This window comes from Hyla sarda, unplaced genomic scaffold (assembly GCF_029499605.1).
Source record: "Hyla sarda isolate aHylSar1 unplaced genomic scaffold, aHylSar1.hap1 scaffold_3332, whole genome shotgun sequence".
Classification (NCBI taxonomy): Eukaryota; Metazoa; Chordata; class Amphibia; order Anura; family Hylidae; genus Hyla; species Hyla sarda.
Window position 1 is genome coordinate 1 of NW_026610079.1, and position 12,854 is coordinate 12,854.

Sequence of the window (12,854 nt, forward strand, 5' to 3'; positions counted from 1 at the left end):
GGAACTAACTCAACATTATAACTACAAAAGTAAGTCACTCTTTTTCAGAAAAAAACAAAAAACTAACATGCACTCACTTATTACTTACATCATTGCGATACATTTTCTCTTTTATCCCCACCGATTTCTCCGGTGGACTCTATATACATCTGTCCATGCCTCCTTCCCTCACCTATGTATTGCTCGCATGCACTGCTCACCATCATAAACCACCCAGAGTCACCTCATTCCATGGTAGAGCACAGAAGTTGCTCTATCACTTAACCCAGCCATCTGCTCTCCCTCTTCTTTCTTCTGCTTTTAGCTGCTGGGGACATTGCTCCTAACCCTGGCCCACCTTTCACTAATATCTGCTCTACACTACCTGCCTCTTGCGGAACCACTATAAACTTTAACTGCGCTCTTCTAAACTCTCGATCTGTGTGCAATAAGCTCACCCATATTCATGACTTATTTCTCACTACCATATATACTCGAGTATAAGCCGACCCGAGTATAAGCCGAGACCCCTAATTTCAACCCAAAATCCCAGGAAAAGTTATTGACTCGAGTATAAGCCTAGGGTGGGAAATACATCATCCCCCCCTGTCATCATCCAGCCCCGTCATTAACATCCTCATCATCATCACCGCCTGTCATCATCCAGACCCTTATCATCATCACCTGTCATCATCCCACACATCCCCCCTTCATCATCCCCTTGTCATCATCCCACACATCCCCCCTTCATCATCCCCTTGTCATCATCCCACACATCCCCCCTTCATCATCCCCTTGTCATCATCCCCACCCCCCTTCATCATCCCCTTGTAATCATCCCACACACCCCCCTTCATCATCCCCACCCCCCTTCATCATCCCACCCCCCCCTTCATCATCCCCTTATCATCCCACACCCCCCCTTCATCATCCTCTTCTCATCATCCGCCCTCAGTGGTCTTCAACCTGCGGACCTCCAGAGGTTTCAAAACTACAACTCCCAGCAAGCCCGGGCAGCCATCGGCTGTCCGGGCTTGGTGGGAGTTGTTGTTTTGAAACCTCCGGAGGTCCGCAGGTTGAAGACCACTGCGGCCTTCGACATCATCCAGCCCCCTCTCACCCCCCTTTAGTTCTGTACAGTACTCACCTCCGCTCGGCGCTGGTCCAGTCCTGCAGGGCTGTCCGGAGAGGAGGTGGTCCGCTGGGATAGTGGTTCTGGGCTGCTATCTTCACCGGGGGCGCCTCTTCTCCGCGCTTCCGGCCTGGAATAGAGGCGTTGCCTTGACAATAACGCAGAAGTACGTTGGCAATGAACGTACCTCTGCGTCGTTGTCAAGGCAACGTGACTATTCTGGGGCCGGGCCCGAAGCGCTTAGAAGAGGCCTCCCCGGTGAAGATAGCAGCCGGGAACCACTATCCCACCGGACCACCTCCTCTCCGGACAGCCCTGCAGCACCGGACCAGCGCCGAGCGGAGGTGAGTACTGTACAGAACTAAAGGGGGGGGTGAGAGGGGGCTGGATGATGTCGAAGGCCGCAGTGGTCTTCAACCTGCGGACCTCCGGAGGTTTCAAAACTACAACTCCCAGCAAGCCCGGACAGCCGATGGCTGCCCGGGATTGCTGGGAGTTGCAGTTTTGAAACCTCTGGAGGTCCGCAGGTTGAAGACCACTGCGGGTGGAGAGTTCACTCGAGTATAAGCCGAGGGGGGTGTTTTCAGCACGAAAAATCGTGCTGAAAAACTCGGCTTATACTCGAGTATATACGGTAATTCTCTTTATCTCCTGGCTCTCACAGAAACATGGATACAACCTTCTGACACTGCTTCTCTCGCTGCTTTATCTTATGGTGACCTTCACTTTTCCCATACCCCCAGATCTGACACCAGGCATGGTGGAGGAGTTGGGGTGCTTCTAGCCACACAATGCACTTTTCAAGTCATCCCCCATTACCCTCACTCACATTTCCCTCTTTTGAGGTCCACACCCTCAGGCTCTTCCGCCCATTGTATCTCAGAGTGGCGGTCATCTATCGTCCTCCTGGTTCTCCCCAAATGTTTCTGGACCATTTTGCCACCTGGCTCCCTCACTTTCTTTCCTCAGAAACCCCTACACTCATCATGGGTGATTTTAATATCCCCCATTGATACCCCAATCTCCTCTTCTGCCTCTCACCTCCTCCTTTGCCCTTTCACAGCTTACTGACTCTCCCACACACAAGGATGGGAATACACCGGACTTTATCTTCTCTAGACTTTGCTCTGTCTCTAAATTCACTAATTCTCCTTTTGAGCTCTCTGACCACAACCTTCTCTCTTTCTCTATCAGTAACTATCCTCTTCCAGACACTCCAACCTTGTACACTTGCAGAAACCTGCGTGCCATAAACACACCTGTCAATTTATAGACATTCTACAATCTTCACTATCACCAATCTCTTCTCTCTCCTGCCCTAATCTAGCAGCCAAACATTACCATGACACCCTAAAGTCTACCCTGGATCAAATGGCACCCTCTAAAACACGAACCTCCCGACACAGACGGCAGCAACCCTGGCACACGCTAACAACCCGCTTTCTCAGGCGATGCTCTAGGTGTGCTGAACATCTGTCGAGGAAAACTAAGACTTCTTCAGTCTATCTGTACTATAAATTCATGCTTAAATCCTATTACTCCGCTCTTCACCTCGCCAAACAAACATTTTACCTCCCTCATCTCCTCTCTCTCTAACAACCCAAAACGCCTTTTTGACGCGTTCAACTCTCTCCTTCGGCCTAAAGTACAGACCCCAATCACTGATCTCTGTGCTGCAGACCTGGCCAAATACTTCAAAACTAAAATCCATGACATTCGTGATGAAATCCTCTCCCAGTCCCCTAAAAGTTCTGATCCAATTCCCAGCCACATCTCCTCTTCATTACTCTCAGTTTTTGAGCATGTAACGGAGGATAAGGTTTCCAGGTTCCTCTCCTCCACCCGCCCCACTACCTGCTCTAGTGACCCCATGCCTTCACACCTCATCCAGTCTCTCTCTCCTGCTATCAGCTATCACCTAACTAAAATCTTTAACCTCTCCCTCTCTTCTGGGGTCTTTCCCTCCTCCTTCAAACACTATCATAACCCCACTATTGAAAAAACCATCTCTGGACCCGTCCTGTGCAGCCAACTATCGACCTGTCTCAAATCTACCCTTTATCTCAAACTCCTGGAACGCTTGGTCTACTCCCACCTTATCTGCTATCTCTCCGAGAACTCTCTCCTTGACCCCTTAGAGTCTGGTTTCTGCTCCCTTCACTCCACAGAAACGGCCCTAACCAAAGTCACTAACGATCTTCTGACCGCCAAATCAAATAGCAATATCTCTTTACTGATTCTCTTGGACCTGTCTGCGGCTTTTGACACTGTGGATCACCAACTCCTCCTCAGTAGTCTCCGCTCCATCGGTCTCAAGGACTCTGCCCTCGCCTGGTTTTCCTCCCATCTCTCTGGCCGCTCCTTTAGCTTCTCGTTTTCTGGCTCTACTACTTCTCCTCTTCCCCTTGCTGTCGGGGGTTCCCCAGGGAACGGTCCTGGGTCCTCTACTCTTTTCACTCTACACATCCCCCATTGGAAAAACAATCAGTAGATTTGGTTTCCAGTACCACCTCTACGCTGCGACACCCAACTCTGCGATCCATTGATAAAGCCTGGCTGGACTAGGCTCTATCAATGACAGAGCCGGGACACCAGGGAAGCAGAGGTAAGCCCTCCGGCTACCTCTATAGTGGATCTCCACCCCACTAGCCCAACAGGGATCATTCACATGTCCCTTTAGTCAGCTTTGACAGCGGCGATCTAAAGGGTTAATCGCCAGCCGTGGCGATCGCGGCATGCTGGTTATTAGCGGCGGCCCCCAGCTACTGAGAACAGCCGGGGGCTGCAGAGTACAGAGCGGGCAGAAGTCAGGAGCCTCCTCCATACAGACTGCTGAGCGCTGTCGTGCTTGTCAGGTCTGGCCCTGCTTGCCCGAAGCTGGGCTAAGGGCCAGAAAAATTCAACTGCCCGGCGCCCATAACTGCAAGTCCCAGGCGTCGGGAGATAGTAATTCCACATCCCTGAAAAGAAAGTTTTGGAAATATTTTGAATCGATACAGTATCGTCTAATGAAATATTGAGATACTTGACTGAATCAATTTTTTATTACACCCCTACTATAAACCATATCATATTGTTATTGTTGTGAATGGCAAAGTCTGCTCAAGCATCCAGATAGTTTGTTTCATGTGGAAGTGATACCAGGGCCATAGTGGTGGATACCCAGCTTTCCAGGATGAGATAACACTATTAACCATATCATTGTTAGCAGGTTTACAAAGGAGGACAACTAAGGGACCTATAATGTGGATTCACAAGAAACTTAATTATTTATTTTTTATCTTAACAATATGTTACATGACATATGAAAATGTTTATTTCTAGACAGTTTAGATACTTTAAGAGACATGTTTTCATGAAAACGTACAAAAACGAAGGCCTGAACAGAATGGAATAATTTTGGTTCACCGCACATTTCAGCTGAGTGGGTTCCCACCGCATTCCACTTGTGTCTGGGACCGTCAGAACTCTGTCATGTTCAATTTGGCCAGTGCCAGCTGGCATTAGTGAAAAATTACCAAGCTGAAAACAAGGAGTTTCTTTTCCATGGAGTCACTCAGACACAATATGGCAGGATAGTCAGGATTAGAAACTTCAAACAGACCATGGATAAAGCAATTTTCAATGAAATGACATACAGTTCCTGCCAGGTAGGATGCCCCTATTTGCACTCTGAGTAATGTGACAGCATTAAAGGGGTACTCCGGCCCTAATACATCTTATCCACAGGGTAGGGGATAAGATGTCTGCTCGGGGGGGTAAAATGATAAAAGGGTTGTGTGACGAATAATCTTATTATGTCTCTTCCCCCCCCCCCCTTATCCAGAGGTTAGGGAATTTTTCCATGATCACAAGGGGCCTGATTGTTGGGACCTTCCATGAGCCTGAGGACAGGGTCTTAAGCCACTGTGCATGCACATTGCCACGCCATTCGCTCTCTATGGGATAGCTAATAACAGCACTCTGTGTCAGAAGTAACAAGTAATGGCATCCTTGAAATACTAGGGAGTCCAAAGTGGGATTGTCCCTAAAGGATATTCTACAGTGGCATTTGACATCCTTAGGAATTTCGTTAGGATTTTCTTATATAAAACATATTTTTTAACATACTAATGGATGGAATAATATAGCCTAATAGGCTATTGCATACCTTTTTCTCCCTGTGTTGATAGCACCCACATATCAGGTAGCAGTGTAAGCAGATTGTCATCGCTCATATTGGTCCCTATGTGCCTTGAGGCTCTTAATCTTTATATTTTTAGAGTGTGTAAAGAAATTAAAGTACCTGGAGAAAGCCAATGCATACATAGGGAGAACATACAAATTCCATGCAGATGATGTTAATTTTATTTGAACCAAGGACCCCAGTGCTGGAAGATAATCATGCTAACATAATGTGAACATAGCCTGAGTAGTTAGTGGTACGAAAGGTTTCTACTAAACTTACTACGGGCAGCATGGTGGCTCAATGTTTGGCATTGTTGCTTAGCAGCAGTCCCAGGTTTAAATCCCACCAAGCACAACGTCTCAAAGGAGTTTGTATGTTCTCCCCGTGTTTGCATGGGTTTCCTTTGATACCCCCCAAAAACACACTCATAATCTAAATTCACCTATAAGTGTGAGTATAATTATTAATTCTACTTATTGTAATTATTTTCTTACTAACCTTATGAGAACACGTCTCTAAAATAAATTCTGCTCGTATCCCATTATTTTCTGGGCTTCTGTAGTCAAAAAGTGAGTTTGTAAGATAAGCATTTCCTTTGTTACTTAAACTCTCCCCACAAGTAAAAAAACAGGCCTCCTTAGGAAAAAAGTGAGAAAAAGCACTTTAATATCATATACACAAAGCTTTACATTCACTTCTCTTTATTAACCCATGCTATAAACATTGCCACATATCATTATTATTATTAATCACACATGTTCATGTCCACAGGGGTGTATTTCAGTCATCAGTAAGGCAACAAATGGCTTTCCTTCCTATTAGTGCCCCGGAGATCAGTTCTCCCCTCCAACATTACTTGCCAACCCCAGGATTACAAATAGAGATGAGCCAAGTTACAGTGATTCAATTCGTCACAAACCTCAGGGCTCGGCGTTTGTTTACTTTGGCCTGCATAAATTATTTCAGCTTTCAGGTGCTCCGGTGGGCTGGAAAAGGTGGATACAGTCCTAGGAGAGAGTCTCCAGCCCACCGGAGCACCTGAAAGCTGAACTAATTTATGGAGGCTAATGTCAGCAAACGACGAGCCGCGGGGTTCGTGACAAATCGAATTACTGTAACTTCGCTCATCTCTATTGAAAAATCATGACAGATGAGAGATTGACTTCTAAGTGTCATAACCAGTCTGATCAATAAATGACAAACACTCAAAAATTTTAGGTGCCAACATCCAAAGTGATATAAATGCATTAGAAGAACAGTCAAAGATAGAGTGAAAATCTCACTGCTGCTTAAGGAAAAGAAAAAAATCTTTTAACGTGTCTAAATGCCCCACTGATCCCCGGGAAAAGCTAGGAGACGTGCTCAGTTAAAGCATCTTTCTCTCTGTCTCACTTTAGGAGAAGGACTCTTTACTAATTCTTAGGTGCCCATCTCCTGCAAAGGTGCAGCAAGACAGGGAGTGAAGAAGTTAGCCGAGTGCTTATTCTAGTGATAAAAGAAGTAAAAGCAACCAGAACTGACTGATAACTTTTTTTTGGCATGCCTCTATGACATGTCTTAAGTTTTTTAAAGTGGCACTTTATTATTTCAATACTCACAGAATCGGCCCTGTTTGTATTCTCTTCAAAGTCTTTGATTCCCATAATTCCTTTAAGGCACATAGCTTGACTCCCAACAAAGCCAACTTGGCAATCAAAGAACGGCTCCCCCTTCATAAGAACCTGCACAGAAATACACGAATAATCTTATAAACCCAATTTGTAACATCAACAGATAAGGTCATTGTCTATTTTTCACATTCCAAATTTAACCTTTGTACCATTTGTCTTTGCCTCATCATTAACTAACAGCTCATAGTCTGTAGTTGTCATGTGTCAAATTATACATGCATTCACATTGTTGTCACTGACTGTTGTATCTTCACCATGTCCAATGACAACAGATTTATGTTCTCAGCCTAGTATTTTGAGCACCCAACAAAAGAGTTTAAGAGTACCTATCATGTACTCATCTGTCCCTAACAACCCCCCCCCCCACCCTCACCATGTGTCACTGGCTCTTCCTGACTCTAATCCTATTTTTTTTTTCTTTTATAAAACCCCTTTTCCTACCTTTAATATTATCAGTTTGTTGCTTAATCCCCTCACTTCTTTGAGAGAGGAAGGGGGAGTGGCCCAGCAGGCGTGATGTCATCTGAACCCTGCCCGGGCTCACTTCCGCCCTTGTTCTGCGGGACTGGCTTCTGAGGGTTTGTGTCTTACAGTCGAGCACCGCAGCCGGCATGTATTCCCTGGGGGTGCTGTTGGGCGCTGCCTGTATTCAGGGGGGGGGGGGGGGGCTTGGTGCTGCCAGGCGCTGCTGCCAGCATGTAATCAGATAGTGAAACCCCGGGGTCCCCTTGCGATAAGGAACCGCGGATGTCACTGACAACAGACTAGCCCCAGCCATATGGTGAGCAGGGTCAGGACCCTCAGCTGACTGCAAGAGGTCAGAGGTAAGACACAGGATGATTGCAACATGTGTCAGGGCTAGTATAGAAGAGTTGAGTTATCAGGCATGCTGGGAGATTTAATTCTATCATAGTTGTTATTGTCATATAGTACAAAGAAGTGGAGTTTTATGTAGCGGGCACCGCAGCCGTCTGGCCTGCCGTGCAGAGCACTGCTCCAGTCTTTCTGAGTGACAGGCAGGAAGCTGAACTGTGCTTTAGTGTCCCAGCTGTTCTGAGAGTTCGGACTCCTGCTGCCAGGCCAGCATGTGTTCAAAACCTAGCTGCCGGGACATGTAGGGAGACCCTTAGTGGTCAGTTTTTAAGTATAAAAAAATAAAAAATTAAAAGATAAGTTTTTGTTAATCACAAGTTATTAGAAAGTTGTTTCTAACACATTGATTAACAAAATATAAAAAGTTTTTGGTTTTGTGGTGACAGGTACTCTTTAACCCCTACAGGAACCATGACGTAACGTTACTTATGGTCTTAAGGGCCAAGGACGTACAGTTACGTCATGGGCAGTTCTGGTCCCCGCCGGGCGGGGATCGGACCGGGACGTCTGCTGAAATCATTCAGCAGGCATCCCGTGCAAATGCCCAGGGGGGTCATTAGGACCCCCCCATGTCGGCGATAGCTGCAAATCGCAAGTGAATTCACACTTGCGATTTGCGCGATTCTGGGTCTATAGTGACCCGGTGACCCAGAATGTAAGGGGGATCGCGGGTGTCTTAGACACCCAGGATCCCCCTGAAGCGATAGGCGTGAGGTGGAAGGGGTGCCACCCCTCCTATCCCTGCTATTGGTGGTCTTTGGGGGGGTTAAATTTTGTTTTCCCCGTCCTGCCTACCCACAAAAGGCGGGGCATGATGGGGAAACGACAGGGACCGACGTCGAAGATCCGCTTATCGATCTGGGCGGGCGATGGAGGCTGCGGGCGACTGAGATCGCCGGGCGGCGATGACGTTCGGCTGGATCCGACGGAAGCCGGTGAGTTGCATCTGCAGGGTACAGTTTTGAGACCATTATACAGTGGTCTCTTACTGTAGCCCTCCAGATGTTGCAAAACTACAACTCCCAACATGCCCAGACAGCTGTTTGGGCATGCTGGAATATGTAGTTTTGCAAGATCTGGAGGGCTACAGTTTGAGACCACTATATAGTGGTCCCTAAACTGTAGCCCTCCAGATCTTGCAAAACTACAACTCCTAGTATGCCCAAACATCTGTTTGCTGTGTGGGCATGCTGGGAATTGTAGTTTTGCAACAGCTGGAGGACCACAGTTTGGAGATCACTTTGCAGTGTTCTCTAAAACTGTAGCCCTCCAGATGTTGCAAAACTGCAAATCCCAGCATGTCCAAACAGCAACCAGCTGTCTCTGCATGCTGGGAGTTGTAGTTGGGTACCTCCAGCTATTGCATCAGTACATGCTGGGAGTTGTAGTTTTGCAACAGATGGAGGCAGACTGGTTGGAAAATACCGAGTTAGGTAACAGAACCTAACTGAAGGTTTTCCAACCAGTGTGTCTCCAGCTGTTGCAAAAGTACAACTCCCAGCATGCACGGTCTGTCAGTACATGCTGGGAGTTGTAGTTTTGAAACAGCTGGAGGTTTGCCCACCCATGTGAACGTACAGGGTACATTCACACAGGCAGGTTTACAGTAAGTTTCCTGCTTCAAGTTTGGGCTGCGGCAAACTAACACATAATAAAGGGTAAAACACTACATATACAACCCCTTACACTGCCCCCCCCCCCCCCCCCCAATAAAAATGAAAAACGTATTGTATGGCAGTGTTTCCAAAACGGAGCCTCCAGCTGTTGCAAAACAACAACTCCCAGCATTTCCGGACAGCCACTGACTGTCTAGGCATGCTAGGAGTTAAGCAACAGCTGGAGGCACCCTGTTTGGGAATCACTGGCGTAGAATACCCTATGTCCACCCCTATGCAATTCCCAATGTAGTCCTCAAATGCGCATGGCGCTCTCTCATTTTGGATCCCTGTCGTATTTCAAGGAAATAGTTTAGGGCCACATATGGGGTATTTCCGTGCTCGGGAGAAATTGCACTACAAATTTTGGGGGGCTTTTTCTACTTTTACCCCTTATGAAAAGGAAAAGTTGGGGCTACACCAGCTTGTTAGTGTAAAAAAAATAAAAAATGTTACACTAACATGCTGGTGTTGCCCTATACTTTTTATTTTCACAAGCGTTATAAAGGAAAAAAAGACCCCCAAAATTTGTAACGCACTTTCTCCTGAGTACAGAAATACCCCATATGTAGGCGTAAAATGCTCTGCAGGCGCACAACAAGGCTCAGGAGTGAGAGCGCACCATGTACATTTGAGGCCTAAATTGGTTATTTGCACAGGGGTCGCTGATTTTACAGCAGTTCTGACATAAACGCAAATAAATACCCACATGTGATCCCATGTTGGAAACTACACCCCTCACGTAATGTAATAAGGGGTAAACTGTTCCCACAGGTGTCTGACAGATTTTTGGAACAGTGGTCCGTGAAAATGAAAAATGTAATGGTTCTGGCACCACGGGGGGGGGGGGGGGGGTGCTTTGTAAACGCACATGGCCCCTAACTTCCATTCCAAACTATTTTTTCCCAAAAGCTCAATGGCGCTCCTTCTCTTCATTGTAGCATTGTAGTGCGCCAGCAGAGCACTTGACGTCCACACATGGGGTATTTCCATACTCAGAAGAGATGGGGTTACAAATTTTGGGGGGTCTTTTCTGCTATTAACCCTTGCAAAAATGTGAAATTTGGGGGGAAACACACATTTTATTAAAAAAAAACATTTTTTACATATGCAAAAGTCGTGAAAATGGTATGCCATGTTTTTTTTTTTTTTTTTTGCTGTCCTGGCACCATAGGGGCTTACTAATTGCGACATGCCCCCCAAGCAAAATTTGCTCTCAAAAAGCCAAATATGACTCCTCCTCTTCTGAGCATTGTAGTTCGCCTGTAGTGCACTTCAGGTCAACTTATGGGGTACCTCAATACTCAGAAGAGATGGGGTTACAAATTATGGGGGGGTATTTTCTGCTATTAACCCTTGCAAAAATGTGAAATTTGGGGGGAAACATTTTAGTGAAAAAAATTTTTTTTTTTACATATGCAAAAGTCGTGAAACATCTGTGGGGTATTAAGGCTCACTTAATTCCTTGTTATGTTCCTCAAGGGTCTAGTTTCCAAAATGGTATGGCATTTGTTTTTTGTTTTTCTGGTCTGGCACCATAGGGGCTTCCTCAATGCAATATTGTGGGGAATTTCTAAGATGAAGACCCTTCAAATCCACTTCAAACCTGAACTGGTCCCTGAAAAATAGTGAGTTTAAAAATTTTTGTGAAAAATTGGAAAATTGCTGCTGAACTTTGAAGCCCTCTGGTGTCTTCCAAAAGTAAAAACACGTCAATTTTATGATGCAAACATAAAGTAGACATATTGTATATGTGAATCAAAAAAAACATTTTGGGGGAATATCCATTTTCCTTACAAGCAGAGAGCTTCAAATTTTTTATCAAATTTTGGGATTTTTCCCCAAGAAAGGATGCAAGTTACCACAACATTTTACCACTATGTTAAAGTAGAATATGTCACGAAAAAACTATCTCGGAATCCGAATGATAACTAAAAGCATTCCAGAGTTATTAATGTTTAAAGTGACAGTGGTCAGATGTGCAAAAAACGCTCTGGTCCTAAGGTGTAAAATGGCCTGGTCCTTAAGGGGTTAAGAACATTTAGGGGATACATATCGTAAATATACATATTAGCAAGTAAATGATAATTCTCACGTCTAGACTGTCTGGCAACCTTGGATATTCCGTTATTTTCCAGACTTCTCATGGGCATTGTGGGTTGCAGATTCCAGGACCAGTGAGCATCTTAACACTCCTTCCTAATTATTTTTATTTTTTATTTTTCTTTCTTTCTTATATTTTCTGGAAATTTTATGACTACTCAGCATTTAGAGTGCTATTTTTAAATTTTTATGCATTTTTACAAAAAGATGTAAAATAGCCACACATTCAACAACCAATCAACCCTACTCCAGGGATAAAAAAGAAAAACCACGTAGTTTGTGTCTATCTCATATGTATTTTTGTTATCTAGGACCTGTTTATTTTTGTTACATATTTGTAAATAACAATAAATATTGATAAAACATAAAAATACATAAACATATTACTTTTATAATTCAAAGTTGCCAAAACAAAACCTAAAAACTGTCCTTGTTGGCCATAGCAAGAATTTAGAGACCAGGGGGGAGATTCATCAAAAGCTGTGCAGAGGAAAAGTCGAACAGTTGCAAATAGCAGCCAATCAAATCGCTTCTTTCATTTTTGAAAAGGCCTCTGAAAATGAAAGAAGCGATCTGATTGGTTGCTATGGGGAACTAGTCAACTTTTCCTTTGCACAGTCTTGATGTATCTACCACCAGGTTTCTGGAATAATTAATGCTAAGCTAATTGGTTGCTAGCGGCAACAAAGACAGTTTTTCTTTTTAACAGTTTGCATAAATCTGCCCCCTATATAAACTTTAAATTTAAATATTCTAATTTTTTTTTAATCATCATTATGAAAAATTCTGTACAAAGGACATACAATGCATAGAAATATACAGTGAAAAAAATTACCTCAATGGTGGTGCCTTCCTGCTCCCAGCGTATAACTTCTCTGGATTTCACCTTCTGTGGGCTGTAATAGCTGCTCTCGGCTTGCATTTCAGTAAGCTGGAAAACAATATGACACACACCTTTATTCTAGGCCAACGCCAGCATTAAAGAGTGGCAATCTGTCATTACTAACCCGCATTGATGAAGACAAATTAAAGTTTGCCATTGGCCAAAGTGTATTATTGGACAGGAAACAGGTGCGATGAAACAGCTGCAAGACATTAACCACACCGCTGCATAGGAGGCTGACGTTAAATATGCCAAGTGTAATGTAAAGTGGGGCAGGAGCAGATCCAGTCAACACACAGCCTTTCATTTACGTTCACCTTTTCTCTCAACACTAAATTTATACATTGGATGAAAAATGGCCGGGTATCTAAAAACAACACTTGTGTGGTGC

At 44.8% G+C, this 12,854-nt stretch overlaps 1 protein-coding gene across 1 annotated transcript; it reads right to left on the reverse strand.

The window, feature by feature from the left end:
* Positions 1-4,629: 4,629 nt before the first annotated feature.
* Positions 4,630-12,512, reverse strand: LOC130330306 (intermembrane lipid transfer protein VPS13B-like; the record flags this gene model as incomplete). Its single annotated transcript, XM_056553587.1, has 5 exons — positions 12,416-12,512; positions 6,878-7,000; positions 5,778-5,915; positions 5,559-5,721; positions 4,630-4,703 (listed from the first exon to the last, which is right to left on the reverse strand). Coding segments are annotated over exons 1-5 (585 nt in total), but the record flags the coding sequence as incomplete, so codon positions are not given.
* Positions 12,513-12,854: the final 342 nt, after the last annotated feature.